The sequence below is a fragment of the Marmota monax genome, unplaced genomic scaffold (genome assembly GCF_021218885.2).
Source record: "Marmota monax isolate L192 unplaced genomic scaffold, Marmota_monax_Labrador192_F-V1.1 WCK01_AAM20220418_F8-fsc00105, whole genome shotgun sequence".
Lineage (NCBI taxonomy): Eukaryota > Metazoa > Chordata > Mammalia > Rodentia > Sciuridae > Marmota > Marmota monax.
This window is the reverse complement of record NW_026692947.1, coordinates 5,941,327-5,967,003: the sequence shown is the minus strand read 5'-3', so window position 1 is coordinate 5,967,003 and position 25,677 is coordinate 5,941,327. Positions and strand designations below refer to the sequence as shown.

General features: G+C 39.3%; 1 protein-coding gene across 3 annotated transcripts in view; it reads right to left on the bottom strand.

Moving 5' to 3' along the window:
- Positions 1-509: 509 nt before the first annotated feature.
- The window catches only part of Traf5 (TNF receptor associated factor 5), a 44,892-nt gene continuing 19,724 nt past the window's right edge, over positions 510-25,677 (bottom strand). For 2 of the 3 annotated variants that reach the window (XM_046452228.2, XM_046452227.2), the window contains exons 2-11: positions 20,646-20,864; positions 19,251-19,308; positions 16,515-16,616; positions 13,352-13,516; positions 12,681-12,758; positions 12,317-12,391; positions 9,130-9,222; positions 5,442-5,582; positions 3,883-4,051; positions 510-2,792 (exon numbers count right to left, since the gene is read on the bottom strand). In XM_046452228.2, coding sequence (XP_046308184.1) covers positions 2,215-2,792; positions 3,883-4,051; positions 5,442-5,582; positions 9,130-9,222; positions 12,317-12,391; positions 12,681-12,758; positions 13,352-13,516; positions 16,515-16,616; positions 19,251-19,308; positions 20,646-20,863 — 1,677 coding nt within the window. In that variant the 5' untranslated portion in view covers position 20,864 and the 3' untranslated portion in view covers positions 510-2,214. Of the gene's footprint in view, positions 2,793-3,882; positions 4,052-5,441; positions 5,583-9,129; positions 9,223-12,316; positions 12,392-12,680; positions 12,759-13,351; positions 13,517-16,514; positions 16,617-19,250; positions 19,309-20,645; positions 20,865-22,805; positions 25,282-25,677 lie in introns of those variants that run through there. The other variant, XM_046452230.2, reaches the window with a different exon arrangement.

Below are 25,677 nucleotides of genomic sequence, written 5' to 3'. Positions count from 1 at the left end.
CCTCCCATAAAATGTGTTTTTCCCAAGGTCCCCTCCTGTGCATCCATCAAATCTTTATCTCCAGCTCAGAATTCTTATATGATTGAGACACATGTCTCCAACCACTTTCTAAGAGAGACAGGGTAGTCAGTGGTGTGGATTGATGTCCAGGGACCCCATGAAAGGTTTGTATTTTGCTGTCTTATTTACTTATATTTAGGACTGGCACTTATATTGAATCCAGCTGCGACAATCTCTTATTTCTCTAAAAATGTCAAATTTGGTCAGAATTCAGACTAGTCAATATGTATTAATATGTTCCCTCATCTCCCATCCTACTGTGATCCTTATAAACCTTTTTCAAGGATGTTAACTCCAGTATTATGTCTAGAGTATTTTTTTTCTTCATCAAAAACTGACAGTAGACAAAAATGAAAATTTAAGTCTTGTTTATACAGAATAAAAACAGTTCAGACCATAAGAGAGGAAAAATAGATTACAAGAATTCACTTTTAAAAAAATCACAGCTCTTCTGAAAAAGGTATATTTTTTATTCCTTAATCTTTGATCACTTAATCACTATTTCAGTGATTAAGGGACTCTGAACTGCTAAGCAAACCATACCATGACATATTTTATATGCATAGAAGACATTTTATGTGCATAAGATAGGTAATACTTTGACAAATTCACTTTTAAATGTTTTCGACATCAGCTGCTTAAAACTAATTACAACAAAATGACCTGTTACTCAACGGAGACACAGAGAGTGGCCTTGGACATGATTAAAAACAGAACAAACACGCAGAAACCTCTGGGTCTGGCATTGTGGGCTACAGAATGCATCCTGAGTTTGTCTGAGGTGATGTGTAGACCTTTAACTATATTAGAGTTCGTTCACTACAGTTCTTTCCATTGTGCACCTTTTTCATTGAATTTAATCCTTTGGAGTGATTCCTGCAATAGGAGTCTTTAGTATATTGGAAGTACCATAGAAGAGAGTAAGATTCCCGTAATTCCCATAAGCCTAATCATGTTTCTTCTTTAGAAAGTGTAAGATGCATGGCCATCACCCAAGTGAGCTGTTCTTCAGTGACCACTGGGTCATTGTAACTTGTCCTTACATGCTCAGGAGAGCCAGCCCACATATGAGCAATGGTAATGGCGTAATAATTTATTTCTAATCAGGAAAACAGTATTTCAGTTTTTGTTAAAGTCATGCTTATCAAAAGTAATAAGGACTCATCTTGATTTATATATACACCCTTAGGTCTATACAGATAAAAGTATAAGATCATTTCTATTCTTTGCAAAGTACTCAGGACTCTAAAAGAAACTTCACAAGCTGACTAAATGCCCATTTTCATACCAATTTATAAATTCAAAAGGTCTCCAAAAAGAAAAAGGAGATACTATTTTCAGCAATCAGTTTTGGATTGGGAGTACTTCTGCCACTGGAAATTTTAATGGTTTTCTCCTTAGGTTTTAAATTCCTTTTACACATTTGTGACATTAGGGACCCTAATAAAATCTTCACTTTAGCTGGCTAGCTCTCTATACATTCATGTGCGTGTGCACACACACATACACACACAATATGTAATGCTTTCTGGTTTACTTCAAGAAGAAGAATGAAAATGTTTATGCCATTTACCAGTTCTTATGCAGACTTTTGGTGAATTTCATGAAAACATTTAAGAGTGCAGTAATTTCCCAAAATTTAGTATTTAAATGAAAAAATTGGGTCCAAACTGGGCCTATTATATTGACTTCTAATTATGTCATGCACTACTTAACTGGAACAGCCTACCTTTGAAAAGAGGGCTTTTCCAGTCTTAAGGTCAGAGATAGAATCAACAGTCCAAACAATAAATACAAAAACATTTTTCAGTTGGGAATTCTAATACTTCTGTGTCCTCAACAACATTGAATACTGTAGAATGTCTGATACACCTCACTAAGCACCAGCAAAAGAGATAAGCCCCAGACCTGGTTTTCAAGAAACTTACCATCTTTCGTGAGATATAAAAATATAAATAGGACATTCTAAGATTTTTAAATTACAAACTTCACCAGAGTAGAATGCAAAAAGACAGCATTTAGACGTTTTCAACCAACTTTAAACATTAAAGGCAAAAAGCCAAATACATTGAGTGAAGTCCAGCTCAATATGATAATCAAGTGAACCATGCTTTAGAACCCAAGAAGTTTTCCTATCACCCCAGGAACAGTGAACTAGAGATCCTCCAGATCAGTTAAATCCACAGCCACTTTCAAGAACAGGGTGTCATCTTTAATGTAGGTGTTCTTTGCATTCTCCAAAGTGGAATGAGCCACAAAGCGGGGACAGCCAGATGCAATGTTCATCTCCCCATCAGGTCTTTTAAAGCTGCTGCTATTGGGGTCAGCTTTGAAGGTCTCCATTATGTGGTTCTTTTTGCCACTTTGGTCCAGAAGCATCAGAGTTACCCTCTGCTTAAATGGCCACTGCAAGAGTGAGTCAAACTCTCCTCGCATCACCACAAAGTACAGGGACAGGTGGGTTCCCTTGCCAGACCCATCCCCATTCAGGTATGCTCTGGCACAGAGCCGATAGCCACAGCGGCTGGTGTAGAAGGGTTGACTGAAGATGGACACTATGTGCCCATCCACTGCCTCCTTCTTCTTCATCTTGTAGTCCGTCACCTTCCAAATGAGCTTTCCATTATAGCAGGCACCCTCCAGCAGTTTAAATCGCTCTTCATTTTTATTCAACTGTGCTTTATGAATATTAATGTGTGCATCATGTTTGTTAGTCTCCCCTTCTAAAACAACTGCAAAGGAAACAAACAAAAGGTTTCATCGCCTGAGAAGTTTCTTTAAAATTTGCCCAAAGTGGAATTGTATTACCTGAAGAGAAACAATAAAATTCTGACTCCTAACGATGGACTGAATTCAATGCCCATAAATGAACCACTTATTAATATTATTAATAATATTAGCTCAGTGAACATTAAGTCTTTGCAAACAAAACAAAACACACACGTAAAACACACATACACAAAGAAATGTGTGTGTGCATGTGTGTGTGTGTTTAAACTGGGGACTGAGCCCATGAGTGCTTGGCTTAATCACTGAGCCATATCCAGTCCTTTTTAATTTTTTTTAATTTTTTATTTTTTTTCAAAGAGAGAGAGGCGGAGAGAGAGAGAGAACTTTAACATTTATTTTTCAGTTATTGGCGGTCTCAACATCTTTGTTTGTACATGGTGCTGAGGATTGAACCCGGGCCGCAAGCCTGCCAGGTGAGCGTGCTACCGCTTGAGCTACATCCCCAGCCCCAATTTTTTTTTTTTATTTTAAGACAGTGTCTTGCAAAGTTGCTTAGGGCCTGGCTAAGGGCCTGCTTAGGACCTTTTGCTGAGGTTGGCTTTGAACTCATGATCCTCCTGAGTCACTGGGATTTCAGGCATGAACGCCTTGCTAGGAATGTGTACTCTTTTAGAGGCTTGCCAAAGTGTAGATCAGACACTGCATTTGCATAGCATGAATTGACATGGTGAGTCCCATACTCTTCTAATCAGAACTCTTTTAAATAGCTAAACTCTTCTGGTTTTTTGACATCTAAAAATCATCTTATCACACTCTCCTTTAACTTTCTAATTTTCCACTCTCCTTAAAAATCACCACTCCCTGTTCTTGGAATTTCCTGGCCCATTTCTACCCCTTGCTGTTTCCACTCCCCATTCAAGCCTCCCTCATTTTTGCTTGAGCAGCCAGAATCTCACACTCCTTTTTTACAAATAATAAATTCAGCCATTGTTTATCCTGGAGAGATGTGATTATTCTACAAGATGTTTGCTTGTGTCATGCATACATGCCAATAAATGAATCACCAAAAGAGAAGTAAAATATTAGACATACCTAATCTTTGATCATTGGTTTCTAATAGGGTAATTTTCTGTTTCATCGTATCAATCGCTTCCATCAAAGGCCTTAGGTCAAATTTATTTTGTTGCTGGTTAACCATTTGTAATAACTGACGCACTTGAGCTTCTAGCCAAGCAGACTTGTCCATGTGACTGGCAAGAACCTTTCAGCAGAAAATGGATCATAATGTTAAAATAACTTTTAAGTCAATATTTTAGTGATGTGTTGAGATTAAAAATTTTCAACTCAAAACATTTCTCACTTAATCAATTAATGAAATGAAAAATACACAAATTCAGAAAAATCAATGAGGACTTCAGAGAGACAAGCTCCTAATTACCTTCCTCCTCTTCTCTTATCCCAACTCCTGTTCCAAATCTTTGAACCTTTCTTCTTATTTTTTACTCCTCCTCCAGTTTTTCTGTGCTTGTTTCTCTAACCCATCTTTATATGTCTTTCTCTGGTTGTCTCTCCTCTTGCCTTATCACTTCCTTCTCTTAGATGCTGCTTTCTAGATTCACTCCTGCTCTGCTATAAGGCAGAGTGTGCCTGCAAACAGACCCACCTATTCCGGCCTGAGCACTGCAAGTGGAACTGAAAGCCTGAAGAGACCTAAATGTTTGATTGTTCTCTTAGGTGAAAGAGATTAAATAAAACTACCTTGTCCTAAGTGCCTTCATTCTAACTGGTTGGTCTTTGTATTAAACCAATACCAGAATTGAGAAAGTAACATATAATGGATTACTTTTTTAACATATAACTTTTTTTATACACACATAAACATGCATATATGTATATGTAAATATACACACATATTATACACACACAAATTAAATATGATGAGTAAGTATGAAAATTATATGGCCTAGATTTCTAGGTTTTCTGGGATAAACTAGATTTCAAATATACTAATCATTCTATATGTCTTGAAATCTTTCAGTCTGAATTTTTAATCATGATGAAGACATTATTCATTAGGAATCCATGTGTGATTATTTAACATTCATGATTTACAAAGTAATTTTTTCTATATTTTAATAATGCTTAAAGCATTTTCTCTCCAAGGGAATATAGTTTCACTTTGTTCCCTACAAAATGCAGAACTACAGATGCTCTCGAAGAATCTGAAATAAAATAACACTCACCCAACATTAATTAAAACCCTAATTCCCTAAGTTATATGAAAGTATTATATAAATATTAAATTTATTGACATTGCTACATGTGGTGGGCTTATGAAAGAGATGATCTTTATTAGGAAATAAATACTGAAGCACATAGAGGTAAAAGTTTGTAATATTTGTTGTGCATTCTCAAATGGTTCAGAAAGAACAAACTCACACACGTGTGTGCACACACACACTTGCTGGAGGGGGAAAGGTGCAAATTAAGCAAATGGGACAAAACATTGACAATGGATGAATCTGGGCAGAGGACATGTTATTTGCACCATCTTATTCTTATCGTTTATCTATATATTTAAAATTATTTCCACTTTAGAAACTTAAAGAAAAAGCCAGATATTTGCATTGAGTAAAAAGGCCATTTCTCACCTGGATATTTGAGAGAAAGCTTCCATTTTTGCCAAATAACTGTGAAAACTGCTTGAATTCCTTTTCAAATGCCTTTACAGTTTCTGCTAGCTTCTGGATTTTACTTTCTTTTTGTTCTAGGCTCTTATATAAGTCAGAAATCTAGTAACAGGGATGTGAATGAGAAAAAATGAGGTCATTAAAATGTATACATTCCGGTTAAAACAGTCCTTGCAGTTAAGAATGTGTTTCTAGGAAAAATATACATAAATTCTAGGAAAACATTTGCAGGTGGTTTCTAAAAATCCGACCCACAGAATTTCTCATCAGCTTGTTCTATACTTAACCTATTATGATGGTTCAGCTAATAAAATGACATCACTTAGCTGAATTTACAGAACTTGTTCACTTCACCCATTTAAGTACACACTTATTAAACAACCAGAGTACTGATCACCATACCACATTATATATTATGTATATAATATATAACATAAATGTAATAATAACATATATGTAATATATGTAATATACATTATATATTATATAAATAAGTTATATATTATGTACGTAATGTTTAATGTATATGTAATTTATATTATATATTATATGTACATGGTTTTAAAGTAATTTTTGCTATATCAGTAATGTTTAAAGCATTTTCTTCCCAATTTCTATCATACCCTTATATTTATTAGCTCTTTTAATCTTCAAAGAACCCTATAAGTTAAGGTGCAAATATTTGTTCCACTTTAGGAAGATAAAACAGAAGAGGGTTTAAGTAACCCGCCCAGCATATGAACTAGGAAGTAGTAGGCAAAACAAATGAGTAGTCTGTTTACTTAGAATTTGTAATCTATTTGGGGGAAACAACCAGAAACTTAAGAGCAATCCTTGACAATCCTTCTCTTATCCTCACATCCATTCAATCTGGAATGTTTGCCAACTTTTAACTCCTAAAACACAAGACTACAAACAAAAAAGCTCTTAAAAACATTTCTCACTTCCTCTCATTTCAACCTTCATTATTTCTCACCTGAGCTGTGACAAACAGCTTCCTAACTGGGCCTACATTACACCTTCTACCCCGATATATACCAGGAAGTTCTGTGGGAACTGGATTGATGAAGATTTCACAGTCCACTGTAACTCCAGCGATTGAATGGGTGTAGGTGCTTGATAAATATTTGTTTAATAAATGAATGCATGAATGCTCTCCTTGTCTTTAGTCAATTCATGCTCCATACTGTGACCAGAATAATATTAAGAGACAAATCTGATCTCATGCCTTCCCCACTTAAATGTGTGTTCTTCTTTTACAGGTTACACTGGGCCCCCTACTTGATCTGCCCCTGGCTATGCTTTTGGGCTCACGCCCATTCAGAACCCAAGTTCAACCTGACCATCAAGATTACACAACTCCTAGTTCCCATCAGGCCCTGCTCACTCAAACACTTCCATCTTCATCTAAAACTACTGCTTTTTAAGCTGCCATTCAAGGGTACATCTTCTCAGAAATATTTCCTGACCAATACTATCTACTCAGATCACCCTATCTACATTCCTGTGTATAACTTATCCTTACCACTCTTAAAACTTGCTTTTGTTGTTGTTTTGTTCCTTTTACTCCACTAAACTGTTTCTTGAGGCTAGATCTCATTTATTTATCACCAGGGCCTAGCACAGTCCTGGCATACAGAAGGCACTGCATGTGTGTCTGATGAATGCATGCTTAAACTATCATAACAAGCTCTTGACCTTGGGCCTCAGAATCTTCTTTGTAGACCACTGGGGCAGATTTCTACTTAGAACCAAAGCAAAGTCAGCATCCCTTCTCCCTGCCATCACTTCTAACCTGCTCTTGTTCTTGTGGAGTCCATCTCAGTAATAATTATTAATAATAATTCCTATGTTCCCCACCTTCCAAGCTTACAGCAATCCCTTTCTACCTCAGAATGTCTCTCCATGCTCCCTCGCCATCCCATTGACATGAGCCTTCACTACCACCACCTCTAGCATCTTGCCTCCACTTAATGCTTATTATGTACCAGGCACTGTACTTAGAGCTTAAATAGAGTATGTCATTTTCCTCTCACCAGAATCTCATTTACAAATTAGGAGACAAGGGAAGAGAGGTAAAGTAGCTTGTCTGCACTCGTAGCAGTCTTCTGGCTCTAGGGCCCTCACTCTTAACCAACTGCCATTCTATTATCAGCTGTCTTACTTTTAAAAGCCAAATAATTAGATGGCCAAGTATTTTCCTATTTAAAAGCCTCCGTTAACTCCCTGAAAAACATTAGTTCAAACTTTTTACCTTTAAATCCTTTTTGAAAAAAGGCAGAGTGTACATGAATAAAACAGGACTTGAACGCACAGTGAGTGCTCAACACTTCTTAGTTTATGTGGAAGGCCATCACCATCTGGATCCAACACATCTGTCTCCAGCTGTTCCCTGTCTCACACTCAGGAGCCCTTTTACCAAAATCCCACTTCCTTAAACCAGCGGCATTTCCTATGCCTCCTTGCCTTGGCACAAGTTCTCTCCTTCTGTGTGTCCTCCTTCCTCAATCTTAACTAACAAATCTTTTCTTCCTTCAAGATGCAACTGGATATCTGATATTGAAAAACCCTTCCCAACTTTTGTAATTTTCTCCTGCCACCTCTGAACCCCAGATGGAGTCATCACATGTCCCATAAGGCATAATGTCTCTGAGTCCTTCATGGTGGAGGCTATGTCTTCCTTACTCAGTGTTCCTACAAGTGAACACTGTACATGATTTATGGTAGATGTTTGTTGAACGAATGGATGGATGAATGAGGCAACTGATATAGCAACAGCTTACAGACAGATACTAGGCAACATGCCTCTTACCAAAGTTAACATTTAATCAGTCTTTCTACATTTTACCCCAGAGTTGACTTTGGAACTCACATATCCACTTTAACATGGAATCAGACATCAGAAAGTTATTTCAGTAGTAAAATCCAACTCCTTCTCTGACAGTGGATGGTCTTTTTCCCAATGTGGGCTTGAAAAGTCTGAGATGTTACAATGAAATAACTCATAATAATCACTTATTACAATCAGAATTTATTGAGGTCTACTATGAATGCTCCAGGCTAACAGTAAGTGTTCACACATATAATTTCAACTGATAATCACAACTCAGTTAAATTAGTATGTACATATGAAATAAATATGCATTTATCAGTTTGCAAAGATTCTCAAAGGAAGTTTAGACTTACTACAAAATTTATAGTTCCCATAGTGCCTAGAACAGATAGTCAACTGCTATTTTATAATAATATTGATTTAGTTTTAAAACATCAAACACCTACTGCATGCCAGGTAAGAACTGAAAAGTGTGTGGACAGGCTATGGTGAGGCCGTACAGTACACCATGAAGCACACTGGATTTAAAGTCAGAGGAGATGGACTTGAGATTGAATTCTGCCACCTATCAGTTACAAACATATCAACATTTCTTTGAGCTTGGTTACTTCATCTCTTAAATAAGGGGGTTAAGATCTCAAAAGTACCTTCCAGTCCTAAGGTTCTATAATCCTATGAGCCTGTCTGGCCACTGGTAGAAAAACATCTATCTCCAATCAGCTTACACTGAACAGAGAAGAATGTAAAAATAGCAACATAAAACAGGCAAACCCCAGCAATTGGCTTCCCTTTATCCGTGAATTCTTGAAGACTTACCTGTTCTTCTAATTGAAAGTTCTTTTCTAAAACCAGAAGCATGTGTTCCCGCAAGGCTAAATGTTCATGCTCCTGCAGGTTCCCCCGCTTATCCTTCAATATGGAAAGAAAAAGAAGTCCAGTGACTGAGAGGCTCCAAAAATAAGAAAAGCAGTGGAATATTTTGCTAATGCAGTAGCTTAGCAACTTTGCTTGCTATAAGAGTTTAAATATGCAACCCTCCCTAGGTGTGTTGCTGGAAAACTGACTCCACCAAGTCTCGTTCCAGCCTTTAGGGTTCTATAGTACCCATGAGGCAATCTTAAACTTACTTACACAGAGAATCAGTGAGGCAACTATCAAAATTCTCAGTGCTGATTTTCTTCCTTGCCTTCAAAACCATAAAATACATTTGCAAGAAGAAATGGTTATTTCTCCCCCAATCATTAAAATATTAATTTGTTGGTGGTACACACCTATAATCCATTACTAGTAAAAACAAAGGTTAAGCGTTCCACATATTCTAGGCAAACATTTATAATTTAAAAAAACTTTAATAATATACATTTCTTCAAACCATTTTCTTCCTTTCTTTTTGCTGGGGATTGACCTCAGGGCTTCTCACATGCTAATCACACACTTTCCTGCTAAGCTACACCCACACCTCCGTTTTTAAAAATTAAAAAAAATCTGTGTTTATGTCAAACAATATAGCAAGATGTAGATTAAAAAGTAAAAGGCTCCTTCTCTCCATCTTCATACCCAATTCTCTAATCTATCTCACCAGAGTCAGTAAAAGCACATATACTTTTTAACATAAATGAGAGCCATTTCTTTATCCTATATATAGCAAAAATGAGATGCTATTTCTTTTTTTCTATTTATCTCATTCTGTTTATGAGATGCATAGTATTCTAAAATATTAATATATAATTATATAGTTGGTCCTTTAATGATAGACTCAAAGGTTGTTGTGTTGGGGGGGTTGCTATACAAACAATGCTAAAATATGCACTGTTGTGTGTGCGTGTGTTTGTTTATGTGTGTGATCACTGTACACTTATTAAAGGATTTCTATAACAAATTCTTAGTAGCAGAATTACAGGGTTAATATATAGGTTCTTTTTTTTTTTTTGGTGTGTGTGTTTGTGTATGATGCTTGGGATTATTGAACCCAGGGCCTTGGACATGTCAGGCAAGCACTCTACCAATTGAGCTATATGCTCAGCCCTGGGTTCATTTTTAATTTTCATAGATATAATCAAACTACCCTTGAAAACAACTACATACTATACTTTTTTTTAGTCTTTGTCAATTTGACGGTGAAATTATATTTCCTGTTATATTTATGTAAGAGTGAAATTGAGCACCTCTTCTTACATCTATCAGGCAACTGGATTTTTTCTGAAACTGCCTATTTTTTCCTTTGCCTACTTTTCTATTAAGTTGAATAATTTATTCAAATGTAATAATTCTTTGTATAATAAAGAAACAATTCCCATTTTTGGGGGGGGTCTGGTCATGTTGGAGATTCTGCCCCCTCCCCAAATTTGTGGTTTGCCATTTGACTTTATTATTTATAGTATTTTAAAAATCCAACAGAAGTTTTAAATATTTGTGATTAAATTTATCAAAATGACGACTTCTGGGCCAGGGTTGGTGGTACACACCTATAATCTCAGCGATTCTAGAGGCTGAGGCAGGAGGATCTTGAGTTCAAAGCCAGCCTCAGCAATTTAGCAAGATGCTAAAAAACTATGTAAGACCCTGTCTCTAAATAAAATATTTAAAAAAAAAACTGAGGATGTGGCTCAGTGGTTAAGTGATCCCACCCCGCCCCAAAAAGATGATTTCTGGTGTTGTACTTAGTCATCTAAGAAAGGGCTTCTTTATTTTAGGGAATGAAAAAAATCCAGCCTGGTGCAATGGCACACACCTGTAATCCCAGTCTCAGCCACTTAGTGAGACTCTGTCTCAAACTAAAAAGTAAAAAGGGCTTGGAATATGGCTCAGATATAGAGCACTCCTGGGTTCAATCCCCAGTACCTCCCCCTCCAAAAAAAAAAAAAAAGAGGAAAAATTCACTCATCTTTTTTCTAGTATTTTTAGAATTTATTAAATAAACTTTATTTTGGAGTTAGATTTTCAGAAAACCTAGAATGATAATTCAAAGCAAGATATATTTAAATATCTACAACTTTGATCCATCTGAAATCTGTTAAAAGAGTTGAAGTAGAGATCAGACTCCATTTTCTTTTATTTTTAATTTATGATACATAATTTATTGAAGAATTATTTTGGATGCATTTAAAAAAGCAACAAAATAAATAAATTTTCAAAGCAATAAAAAAGCTACAAAATAAGTTTTAAACATGATTTTAAGTCACTTTTCTTCAAAATAATTGGTGATATATAGAGTACCATAGGACCAAGATTTGTAACAATGGGACTCTGGAAGATTCCGAAAGGTGATTAAAGAAAGTAGAGCCAGAATTAGAAATTATTACTATGATGGTTAATATTATGTGTCAACCTGACTGAGCTATGGTACCTAGTTGTTTGGTCAAAACTCATCTAGGTGTTGCTGTGAAGGTATTTTGTAGCTACCTTCATAGCAACACCTAGATGAGTTTTGACCAGACAACTAGTTGTGATTAACACAGTTGGTGGACCTTAAGTGAGTATTATCCATGTGCAGTGTGGGTGGGTTCCATCCAATCAGTTGAAGGCCTTACCCAGAAAAGAATTAAGTTTTCTGAAGAAGAAGCGCTGCTCCTAAAGACCACAACACAGAAATTCCAGTGAGAGTTTCCAGATCCCTGGCTTGCCTAACCCCAACAACTGCAGGAGCCAATTCCTTAAAACAAATTCCACCGTGTGTGTGTGTGTGTGTGTGTGTGTGTGTGTGTGTGTATTAAGTTCTGCTTCTCTGGAGAACCCTAATCTCGAAGTTCTCAAAATTCTATGTCCTTATTCATCCTGAATGAAATCAATGAGTATAATGGACTCACCAAGTGAGTTTACAGAATAGAATGCAAGGAAGAAACAAAAAGTCATCTCCTGGGGCTGGGGTTGCAGCTCAGTAGTGGTACTGTGCTTGCCTCGCATGTGTAAAGTGCTGGGTTTGATTCTCAGCACCACATTTAAGGAAATTAAATAAGGGTCCATCAACAACTAAAAGATATTTTTTAAAAAAGACATCCCATACCTTTACTGTACAGCCATAGTGCTTAAAAGGACAGTCTTGTTCGGCTTCAGGACACACAGCCAGATGTTCATTCACCTGCAAAACAGACAACCTTCGGCTACAGAGACTCGCCTCTGATTATTCAACTGTCTGGTATACCTGCAGCAAGCAGGGAGTCAGGGGTGGCTTGGGAGGAATGGAGGGACCGGGAGAAGGAGAGAAGCTGGTAAAAACTAGGATGAAATCTAAGAGTTGTTAGAGCAAAGACAAGGGAAGCTAGACACACATTTACCATGGGCCTTTGCCTATGGAATTTTATCAAACACCACAATGATTGCTTAAAACTTATCTTATATAGAATCTACAGAGAGGACTATTTAGTCACCTTAGTTCTTGGAATAATCTGCAAACACTTGTTGGGACAAGATACTGGGTACTCAGGACACAAGTTTTCTTCATGATTCTGAAAGAGAGAAAGTAATGAAAAACAGAGAAAGTCTCTTTTGTGGCCTCATAGTGATTGTAGGCTTGTCTCTTTGGGGATATATTTCATGTGTCTTGCTCTCCACAGGAAGTTATGGCCTAGTTCCAAAAAAGTTTGCTTTCTGAGTGTAAATGAATTCAATTTAAAATTTAATTTGTTGATTATTCCAAAAGAAGGTTAGAGGGCATGGGGTTCAAAGAAGGCAGCCTGGGGAATTACCAGTGTGGCTGCTCTGGCACATGTGAAAGGTACCCATGGTCTCTTTTGCCTGCCTACATCCAGCCTCTGCAGCTAGATTACACAATCTGGAGTGTAGCCATTAGCGTCACTTCCCTGTGATCCAGGCCTCATGCCACTCCAACCACACTCACACACAGCAGGTGTTCAAGTGCTATTTTTGCCAATGATCAGTGAACAGAGTCCTGCCAGCAAGAGTCTTTCGAACTCAGATAATCTCACTCTATAGACCTGATTCTGTACATAAATAAATGCAGAAACGTGCTTCTGGTATCCCACCCGCCTCACTGCAACCACTCGGAACACAGCCCCACAGAGACAACTGTGCTTCTTACCTGTAGGTTGATCACTACCACATCTTTTTTGCAATAAAGGCATTTTTCCTCTCGAAACTGACAGTATGCGCTCAAATGCTCCTTCAGGTCTTTCCGGAGGACTGCTTCCCGACAGTTCTTGTTAGAACACTGCACAGCTTGAAGCAAGCACTGCTGAAGGTGGTCCTGTGAGGGGTAACAACAGGCTGCAGAACAGGGTGGTGGGAGGGACCAGCTGGAGGTCCAGTGAGGGCAAGAGAAGAGGGGCGCAGCTGGGCAGGAAGGCTGGCACAGGGGAGGAAGGGGCAATATTTCCCCGGCTATCCCTGAGGGCACCCACTGCATCTGCTAAGGACAGGGCATGGAGAGGGCTGCTGGGACCGAAGCTCTGAAAGCTAGCCTTGTCTAGTGGGAATCAGGAGAAGGGAAGGGAAATTCATATCCCATTTGTTTTAGGTGATCTAGGAATCTGCTCATTTTCTCAGGTGAGTCCTGGGATATTTTCCTTAGGTTTGCCAATTAACTTGCCAGTTCTTTGAGGACATTTTTTGTTTCTTTTGTTTACTCTCCATCCCCAGTACCTCATACTGGGTTGTGCATAGCAAATGGTAAAAGACAGAAGGAAAAGAAGGAAGGAGAAAGGGGCATCTCCTAACTCAATGAAGGAAAGTAAAGAACTAAGAAGAAGGAAAGGAAGGTGTTCTAGAAGTGGTTAAAAGAAAGAGAGAGAGGAAAACATGAGCTCATGGGCCAAAAGTAACAGGAATGGTCAGACCTATAAAATCAGGAAATATTCTTGCTGGGCACGGTGGTGCACACCTGTCCCAGCGGTTCAGGAGGCTGAGGCAGGAGGATCGTCAGTTCAAAGACAGCCTCAGCAAAAGCAAGGTGCTAAGCAACTCAGTGAGACCCTGTCTCTAAATAAAATACAAAATAGGGCTGGGAATGTGGCTCAGTGGTCAAGTGCCCCTGAGTTCAATCCCTGGCACCTCCACCGCAAAAAAAAAAAAAAAAAAAAAAATCAGGAAATATTCTTAACTAGAACCTTAGAGATTAAGGACACGATAGTGTTCATTTTAGGGTTCTTCATGTTCCAGATTTTTAAAAGCAGGCATATCTCAATAAAAACCATTAGATCATTGCAAGTTCTTGTGATGCTGACAAGGTACCAAAACCTTAGTGAGCTTGTCTCCCTGTAAATCTGCTTCAGAGTTGGCAAGCTAAAGCCAACTGGCTGCATCTGGCCTGGCTACTTATCTTTGTAAATAAAGTTTTATTGAATGCCTATTCATTCACATACTGTCTATGGCTGCTTGCTTCTAATGTGGGAAGGCTGAGTAATTTCAATAGAGACCACATAGCCTGAAGAGCCCAAAATATTTACTGGCTATCTCTTAGCAGAAGCAGTTTGCTGACTCTTCTCTGAAGGAAAAGAGCAGCTTTTTTCAACAGCAGGATAAAGATGATAGCTATTTTTCTTTGCTTCTGATAATAAGAAACAAATGGTTCTTTTTTTGAGAGAGAGAGAGAGAGAGAGAGAGAGAATTTTTTTAATATTTATTTTTTAGTTTTCGGCGGACGCAACATCTTTGTATGTGGTGCTGAGGATCGAACCCGGGCCGCACGCATGCCAGGAGAGTGCGCTACCGCTTGAGCCACATCCCCAGCCCAACAAATGGCTCTTATAATCAACATTGAAATTTCCAAATTTCATTGAGACAACACACCCAGTCAATAGTCATCAAAATTCTGCTACCTGTAAGATCCTATACCTTGCCACACAAGGGGGAAGCGGACAAGAAATAAAAGGAAATTGCGGGAAAAGGAAAAAGTAATCTGATAGGGGAGGGATTTTCCAGATGGAGGTAGTTTAGGGGTGACGTCTCTCACTTGCTCTCTCTCTCTCTCTCTCTTTTTTTTTGGTTGGTACCAGGGACTGAACCCAGAGGCACTTAACCACTGAGACACATCTCCAGCCCTTTTTTATATTTTATTTAGAGACAGGGTCTCGCTGAGTTGCGTAGTGCCTCACTAAGTTGCTGAGGCTGGCTTTGAACTTGTGATCCTTCTGTCTCAGCCTCCTGAGTCACTGGGATTACAGGTGTGCCCCGCCATCACACCTAGCAGGAAATTAAAAACAAAACAAAACAAACAGGTTGAAAGAAACTAGCCCCTGTTCTCTAGCAGCCTGTGGTCTGGTCACTGTGGCTGTCTGATACATATTTGAGCCTAATTTTCTATACAGGCTTAGTGACAAGAAAGTTGGATCTGAGGCCTCCTTCTAGGCCCCGCCATTTACAGCAAGTAGCCAAGAACCGTCACAGGAAAGTAAAAATATTCTGTGAGCCTCCAAAGCACTCCCTGGGTTAAGAAGGAAATCATTTATACATTTATTACCTCAGTGCCTGGGGGATTTGGAGGCTTGATAAAGAAAAGGCTGAATCATCTGAAATAAGGGTTCCAAACTGTGTGGGTGTAAGGGGAAAATTTCAGCAGCCTCCAGGCAATTCCCTGGAAGCTGGTGATGCCCGAGTCTTCCCTCATTCAGTGTGATCAAACCTGATATGGGCTTGGCAGGGCCACATTTCCAGCTTCCCACTAATAGCCTTCTCCCGCAGAATGAAAGAAATTCAAATCTTTTCACCTACACTTCCCCTGTATACCTGTTTGTTGGCATCTCATATCAATAGCTCACCTTTAAACTACATACTACTTCTTTCTGGTCTGTGTGATCTGCCTTAGGTCATAACTCTGCAGATCAGAGCCCACACACCACAACAACACACAGCAGATGCTTTCAGGGAAGGACCCTCACTATCATGTTTTTCTGCAGTCATGCCTGGCTCTTATCTCAGGGACTCCAACTCCTTCAGTTACCCCCAAATGACACAGTCTTGCTTGTGCATTCGTTTTGCCTGGCATGTCCAACACCCTCTGTTTTGGCTCAGGGATCCCTAACCCACCATTCAGGTTCTACCAAGTAAAGCATGTACCCCCTGTGTCCTTCCTACACCTTGGTCCTTGGCAGCTATAGCACTGCCACTCACTGTATGACTAGCTGGGAATCCGCTGGGGCTAAGCCAATGAATTCCTCTCTCATGCTGACCCAGGCACTGTGGCATCGACAGGTTTAACAAATGTCACTTAAAAGAAGGCAAAGGCAAACATTGGTCCTAATACCAACCTGGTATCGTCCCAGAATAACCTTGGCATTGCATCCAGGAGCATTTTTGCAATATACGTATAAATTGAGAACTTCTCTTTTGCAGCAATTGTCTTTAAACACCTAAAAGATAAAGATGATAGGTCTTATTCCAATGCTGAACAGCAATGCAAATGAAGCTACTGTAAGTTTGATCTTCAAGTATATCTCTGAAGTCAGGTGGAAACTTCCAGTAGTTGGAATGGAAATATCACACTCACCACCACACTAAAAGAAAAGGCCATCTCAGATACATACATCCCACAAGCGAGGTAACTCAAGACTCAGTGCAAAAGGCTGCTACTGCTGGGAGAATCGCATGGTGAATTTGACCCTACACAGTAAAGGTTAGGAGGTGGAGCTGTGGCCAAGGGTGATGCTTTCAGTTTCCTGTCCCAGGGTAAATCAGAGAATGTCCCTGAAGCTGTGCTGACTTGCTATTCAGCACTAACCAGGAGTTGGCAAACTTTCCCTGTCAGACAGCAAATATTTTCAGCTTTGTAAGCCACATAACAACCATCTCTATTGCCTTATTTCAACTTTGCCACACGCAATACTTACAGGAACAGGCATGACTGTGTTTCAATAAAACATTTCCAGACACTGAAATTTGAATTTCATATACTTTTCATGTGTCACAAAAATTACTCATTTTCTGATTTTTAAAGTAAAATTTTATTTTGAAATTCAACCCCTTTTTTAAAAAAACATAAAACCAAAAACCATTTTCCTAGCTAACAGGTCATATGAAAACAGGTGGTGGACTAAATTTGCTCCAAGGTGTAGTATGCCAACCCCCACACCCCTGCCCCAGTCTTGTGGGTCAGACACTAGGTACAGCACAGTCCTCTGAGAAGCATTTGCAAAACTCATCATAAAGAGTTTAGAGAAGAAGCAAGGACATCAGACCAGGTGCTTGGAAAGGCCCCAGAGAAGGTAAAGCTTGGACATCCTGCAACACAATATTAGAGGAAGAAAACTGAATCTAATTAAGGGAAAGCTTAAGAGAGAAGAGCTTCATGATCATAAATTATACAAGAGTTTCTTAGATACAATACCAAAAGAACAAGCAACCAAAGAAATTGGACTTAAAATCAAAATAATTAATTTTTGTGCTTCAAAGTACACCATCAAGAAAATCAAAACAACCTACAGAATGAGAGAAAAATATTTGCAAATCATATATCTGATAAGAAATTTGTATCCAGAATACACAAAGAACTTTTATAACTCAACAATTACAAATCACCCAATTAAAAAGAAGGCAAAGGAGGAACTGAGGATATAGCTCAGTTGGTAGAGTGCTTGCTTTGCATGCACAGGGCCCTGGGTTCAATCCCCAGCACTTAAAAAAAAAGAGAGAGAGAGGCAAAGGAATTGAATAGGCGTTTTTGCCAATAAGTATATGAAAAGATACTCGATGTTATTAGCCAAGGGGGAAAAGCAATCAAAACCACAAATGAATTCACTTCACATACAAGGGAAGGCTATACTCAAAAAGGACAGAATAGCAAATTTTTATGAGGTCTGGAGAAATAAAAAACTAGATGCAAGAGCCTATACATATACATACACACACACACACACACACACACACATATATCACACACTACACATACACACTCACACACACATATAATATATATTCCATGTTGCATAATTACATCAAAATGGATTCTACTGTAATATATAACTAAAAAGAACCAATAAAGAAAAGGAAAAAGAGCGAATCAAAAAAAAAAAAAGAAAAAAGAAAAAAAGAAAGAAATGGTTCAGTTGCTTTGGAAAACACTCTGGCAGTTCTCATAATGTTAAACATAGAGTATGACCCAGTAATTCCATTCTTAGATAGTTAAGAGAAATACATAGGAATACATAAACACTTGTATATGAATGTTTATAGCAGTATTACTCATTATAGTACAAAAGGGAAACAACCCAAGTATCCATTAGCTAATGAATGGACAAACAAAAGTGGTATACCTATACAAAGAAATGATATTCAGCAATAAAAAGGAATTTGGTACTGATATGTTCTACAACATGGATGAACCTTGAAAACATTATGTTGTAAAATAACCCAGATACAAGAAGTCACATATTATGTGATTCTACTTATATAAAAATATCCAGAATAGAAAATCCATAGAAGCAGAAACTAGATTAGTAGTTTACAAGGGCTGAGGATGAGGGTGGGTGGGGAGTAACTACAGCACTGGACATGGGGTTGCTTCTTGGGGTAATGACAATATTCTAGAATTGGATAGTATGGTAGCTTAACAACCTGTAAACATACTATAAACTATGAACTCTACACTTCAATAGGTAAATTTCATGGTATGTGAATTATATCTCAATAAAGCTGTTAACAAACATATAATAAAAGGAAGTTTTAGGGATCAACCAGACGAGAAGATGAAATCCAGGCAGGATGCTCCACTTCTCCCAGCAGCTTGGGGTGGCTAACGCTAGTGTAGGAAGGGGGTGAGGAAGAAGCAGGAGAGGAGACCTGGGGTGGAGGTGTGGTCAGCAAAGACCCAGGCAAGCTTCTCTCAAACAGGGGTAGGAGGGTCTGACTTGACCCGAAAACAGAGAAATAGAGACTCCAAGGAAGGTCCCCCTTGACCACTCTCCTTAAGGTCCAATTAAACACAGGATGCCAGCTTCTTCTTCACTATCACCCAGACAGATGCTAAGGCAAAGTAGTGATTTTCTTACCTCCTGAGATTTGATAACCTCCTTATCTACAGGGCAGATTGGCACTGCATTTAATTCTCTGGAGAGAAAAATAAAAATAGAGCCAGAATTAGGCATTTAACCTCAATTGCTTTTTTAAGAGCAGCCCAGTACTTGAGCTACACTCCATCCCTGGGTGGCTGGACCTTGACTTTGCACATGCTATTCTCTACCCAGAAGGCACCCCTGGGCCCCTCCTTCTTTCAGTCTACCTGAAAAACTCCCATTCATCCTTCAGTATGTAGTCAAGAATGGAGTCCCCCAGACAGTGTTAAATGCCCCTGTCCTTTGCCATAATCTATCTCCTTCACTTGATTGAGACATTCTAGAAGACATATATCAGGTCCTTTTCCACACTATACTCTAGCTGTTCACCTCCCTACACTAGAGCTTAGGAGAGCAAGTGATGAATGTATGAACATGTGAGTAAATAAGAATGTGCTTGATAACCCCTTTCAAAGTCAGCAGGATAAAACAACTGCCTTAATGACCCTATAGAAGCCCCCTTAGAATGCTTCTTCACCTCTGCTGACCTTCAAAATGGCATGACCCAGGCTGCTACAGTTGAGATGTTGAATGTCTCCCAAAGGCCCATGTGTTAAAGGATTGGTCCCCAGGCTGGTTCTATTGGGAGATGGTAGAACCTTTGGGAGCTGGGGCCTAGTGGTAGGTCCTTAGGTCATTGGGGGCATGCCCTTGGAGTGGGATAGTGAGACCCAAGCCCCCTTCTCTCTTTTTCTTTTGTTTCCTGTCTGATAAGGTAAGTGTTTTTTCTCCACCACATGCCCTTGCCTCGATGTGCTACCTTGCCACAGGCCCATAATATCGGGGCCAATTGATCGTTTGGGACTGGAATCGCCAAAACTGAGAGCTAAAATAAGCCTTTTCTCATTATAAAGTAATTGTCTCAGGTGTTTTGTTATAGTGATGGAAATCTGACTAACACAGGGTTTATAGCTGCCCTGGAGTGGGCAGCAGCCATGGCAACAAGTCCTTTATGGATGTGACAGCACCTTTACCTCAAGGAAAGAACAGTCAGGGAAGTTACAACACAGATGCTGTAAGATACAATCCATTCTTGATAGCCAACTCATGACAGACTGTGCAACTGGGTCTATTCTGCCATGCAAAATGGGCAGAGTCTGGGTTTTGAGAAAAGGTATATATCATAAGTAGCAAAAAGTGAAGGTTACTCTTTAGGCCCTCACAGAGGACCCCTGAGAAAGCTCCTGCTATCTATTGTGGTTCTGTGGCCAGCAACAGGAATTCCCAAAACCATGATTACAGTTGAGTGGCACCGCTGACTCTTAGATGCCGGGAACACGCCCGCCTGGGTCTGGCCTGCTGTGGCTGGAGCTGCAGGCCCTGCCCACTCACCTCAGGGACAGGATGCAGTGCTGGCAGAAGCGGTGCCCACAACCCGTCTGGTGGGGGTTGTGAAGTACCGAGTGGCAGAAGGCACATTTGTAGCGCTCTTCCAACTGCTCCACAAACTGGTATTCTGTGTGGGGCTCAAAGTCCAAGGAGATGGAGTTGCTGGAATTCTGGCGGATGAAACCACAGGGGGCTCCTCCTTGTTCTTCTGAAAAAGCCATTCTGGGGAGTCGGGGGAAGAGAAGGAAAATTAAGTGTGAAAACACCCAAACAAGTACAGCCACCAAGTGTTCAATTACTTGTTTCAAAATTAGTGAACATCACCCGCACGCTCATTCTGTTATGATCTGTTAACAACAATAATAACTTCCTGCCAATGGGGAGGCTCCTGCAAAGGTGAGATGACCTTGGGGTACCGGGCCAGGAAACTGGTCCAGATGACCTCTAGCAAGATTCTCTGAGACTTTAGCTCTTTGTTCATTAACCTTTTATAGGATGCTACATTGTCATGTCAGTTTGGCCACATGTTTGGATAAAATATTGCCAGGGGTTAAGTACATTATAAGCAAACTATTATGGGTTTTTCTTCCAAAATCGAGAGAATTGAAACAGATGTTTTGTTAAAAAAAAAAATTTCAGAAGCAAATGTCTTATACACAAATACATTTCTTACCATCAATCTTGATCTCCCCTCACTCCCTCACACGCACTTTCTTCCCACTCCTCTATCTTAACAGACTGAATTTTTGTCTCCCCCTGGCCCCCGAAATTCATGTTGAAATCCTCACCCATGAGGTGATGCAATTAGAAAGTGTAGCCTGAGGAAGGTAAATAGGTCAAGAGGGTAGAGCACGCATGAATAAAATTAGTGACCTTATAAAAGAGGCCAGACAAATGAATTAAACAGACACTTTTCAAAAGAAGAAATATAAATGGCCAACAAATATATAAAAACACGTTCAACCTCTTTAGCAATTAGGCAAATGTAAATCAAAACTAAACTGAGATTTCATCTCACACCAGTCAGAATGGCAGTCATCAAGAAGACAAATAATAATAAATGCTGGAGAGGGTGTAGAGAAAAAAGAAATTTTTATACTGTTGGGATTATAAATTAGTACAAACACTATGGAAATCAGTATGGAGGATCCACGAAAGACAAGGGATGGAGCCAACATATGACCTGCTATATCACTCCTCAGTATTTATCCTAAAGAATTAAAGTCTTCATACTACAGTGATGCATGCACACCCACGTTTACAGCAGCACAATTCACCATGACCTAACCATGGAACCAGTCTAGTTATCCATCAAGGAATGAAGCACATGTGGTATATATACACAATTGGAGTTTTATTTAGCCATAAAGAAAAATGAAGTTATGTCACTTGCAAGAAAATGCATGGAACTAGAGAACGTCATGTTAAGCGAAATAAGTCCAACTCAGAAGGTCAAGGGTCGTGTTTTCTCTCATATACGGAAGCTAGAGAGGAAAAGGAAAAGAAAGATGGGGTGGATCAAAGGGAGATCAATAGAAGAAAGGGACCAAAGGGTGGGAGACAGGCAGGGAGGAGGGAAGTTACATTGTGTGCAAGTATGAGTATATAACGACAAATCCCATCATTATGTGCAACTATAATACATCAGTAAAATATGTGGAAAAATAAATAAATGAAAAGCTCCTTCACCCTCTTGCTGCAAACAATAAATCTGCAAACTGCAAGAGAGGGTCCTCATCAGAACTCAACCATACTGGTACCTTCATCTCAGACTTAGAATATCCAGAACTATGAGAGTGAAATTTCTGTTGTTGATAAGCTCCCCAGTCTATGGTACCTTGTTAGAGATAGCAACCCAACCAAGACCAGTGCCAAGTTGCATCATTTCTCACCTGAATGAAAAAGGAAACCATTAACTGCTTCCTCTTCCAATTCATTTTCCATGCTACCTAGCCAGAGTAATTATTTTCAAAATTCAAGTATGATTTAAAGTTTTCACCCTTTGTCTCTCAGGGGCTTCCCCAATCTCTGAGGGAAAGTCTACAGTGCTGAACAGGCTACAAGGCTGTATCCTTCCCACTCAGCGATATCCTGGTCTCTCTCACCCTTGCTTTCAGCACTCCTGCCATGTATGCATTCTTTTGGTTCTTTTAATACACCTACCACAGGGCCTTTGCAAGACTGTTGCCTGTGTCTGGAACATCTTTGTCTCTTTCCAGTCTTCTTTTCTTGATGAACTTATACTCCAGTTGTGTCTTTCAAGAGTCATATATTCAGGTTAAGCTTTCTCTTCTCCTGGTCTATGACCAGTTTGTAAAACATGTATGTGGCCTTCAGAGAGGGTTGGGAATATGAGTGGATGAGGAACAAGATTTTTCACTACATCATCCTTTTCAGTTTTTAAAAATGAATGCATTATCAATTAAAAAATAAATAAATACAGAAAACAAAAGCTAAACATCCACTAAATCACATCATTCATAGAACCAGGTTCCGTTCCTCCAGTGCAACACTTAGTTTGACATTAGACATGCATTGGTGCAATTTTTTGATTTATGTTTGTGTCCCTCAGTGACACACAGTTCGCATCTGGTCTTGTTCCTCACTGTATTCCCACATCTAGCATTATGCCTGGAGTGGAGAACAAGTCAGCTATTCATTTAAATAATATTTTTAATTCTACAAAACGTTGAAAAACCCTCAATAGTGCAACTTCATTAGTGCTGGTCTCTAATGTAGCCATTTTTAACATTTTTGTGTGTGTGTGCAAGATGCCCCCCTCTTTGAAAATGTCATGAAAACTCTAGATCTTCCCTCTGCCAAAATAACACACACACACACACACACACACACACACACAGAGAGCAGATTTCTGAACATTTTAGGACCTTCGGAATATACTGGTTGTTCCCAGATTGAGAATAATCCAGCCTTGCCAGCAGAGGTTACTTTGGGGCACCGTGTAGAAATGTGCTTTCAGAATCTGGCAAAAGGTTAAAAGATAGGAGGCTTTTTGGAGTGGTTACTGGGGATGCTACCCCTCCACATGGCCAGGGTTGGGAAGGCCTGGCCTGCAGACTTGCTTGGTTTGGCTGCTCTGGAGATCCTTATGACTCTGCTGGGCCTGGGAGCAGTTGCAAGCTCCAACAAGCCAGGGGAGAGACACACAGCCCCGTTTGCCACCCAGCTCTGCTTGGGTCATCTGCTTGCCTTTCTTTCCTATGTAACCTGTCTGGCTTCTCTCCCTGCCACAGTGGTGGAAATCTGGAGTGTGGCTGGGGAGAAAGGAGCAGAGTAAACAACTGGCCTCTTTAGGCAAATAAGCTTTGTCCTTGGAGGAGTCTGGCAGACCAGGGGACTTTTTTTTTTTAATCCTGAGGTTTGAGACCAGAACCTACCCCCACCTCTTCCCTTTAGCATGTGTTTCCTGTAAATCTTGACAGGTGAGAGGTGAGTGTTATTATTCCCCTTTTAACATGGTTTGTTCTTGGTACTTAACAAAGTTTTAATTCTGAAGATGAAGAGGTATGCCTCTTTGCATGATTTTCATGCACAACCCTAATAACCAAAAAGCCACCTTTCTCTCAGAAAACTGCAAGAACCAATCTCCCACTGCCTTAACCTGCCCTGTGGTCTCTAGTCTCAAGGAAGGATGACATTTCACATCCTACACTCTGAGGTCATGTTCTACGACCCTCTGGGATTCTCTTCTAAGGATCATGCCTGTGTCACACAGCATCTACATATGGAATCTTGGAGATGCACCCTAAAGTTAACAGACTCATTCAGTCTCTAGAACAAGCAGGGAGATGTACAAAACTCAGTTCAGTTTCCCTCCACTACATTCTGTCTTCTTTCCCAGCACAAGAATCTGCTGCACTCATCTATATGTCCATCTTTCTCTACAACAGCAGTTCTCAAACTTTGTGGTCTCAGGACTCCTCCCCTTTCACATGTAGTATGGTTTGACTATAAATGTGCCCCCCAAATTCCTATGTTGGAACTTAAGATCCAATGTGATAGTACTAAGAGGTGGGGCTTTTAGGAAGTGATTACATCATGAGGGTAGCACCCTCATGAATGGGATTAGCAACCTTATAAAGGGGCCGGAGGGAATTAGCAAGACATTTTGCCCTTCTATTCTCCTGTCATGTAAGGATATAGCAAAATGTGCCACCTTAGAAACAGAATAGCCCTCACCAAACACTGAACCTGCCAGTGCCTTGGACTTCCCAGCCTCCAGAACTGTGAGATAAATTGCTGCTCTTTAGTAACCTGGTAAATTTTACTCTAACAATACAAATAAACTAGACGATACCCTTAAAAATTCAGGACACAAAGACCCAGGATAGCCAACAAAATACTGAAGGAGAAGAACAACGTTGGAGGACTGACACCACTAAACTTCAACGCTTACTACAGTAATCAACAACAGTGTTAGTGTGGGAATAACAGATAAACAGACCCATGGAAGGAGAGAGAGCCCAGAAATAGGCTCACATCAATACAGCTAACTGACCTTTGACAAGGTAGTACTGTTCAATGATGCAAAGCCAAATGGTGCCGCAACAACGGGACATCACATTGAAAAAAAAAAATGAGCCTAGACACAGATCTTACACACATCCCAAAATTTAAATTATAATGGATCACAGATACAAATATAAAATGAAAAACTATAAAATTCCTAGAAGACAGTGTAGGAGAAAAAATCTAGTTCTTGGGTTTGGCAATGACTTTTTGATATAACACCAAAGGCACAATCCAGGAAAGAAAAAAAATCGATATGCTAAACTTCCTCTCAGTTTTGCTGTGAAGCGAACGTTGCTCTAAAATAAATCTATTTTTTAAAACGAAGACTCCTAAAAAAAAAAAAAAATGAAGACTCCTAAGGTATTTTGTTTATGTGAATTTTATCTATCAATATTTACTGTATTTGAGATTAGAAGTGATAAACTTAACACTATTTCTTTATTGATTCACTTTAACATAAGAAGCCAATCATATGTTTAATATAAATAATATCTTTGAGGAA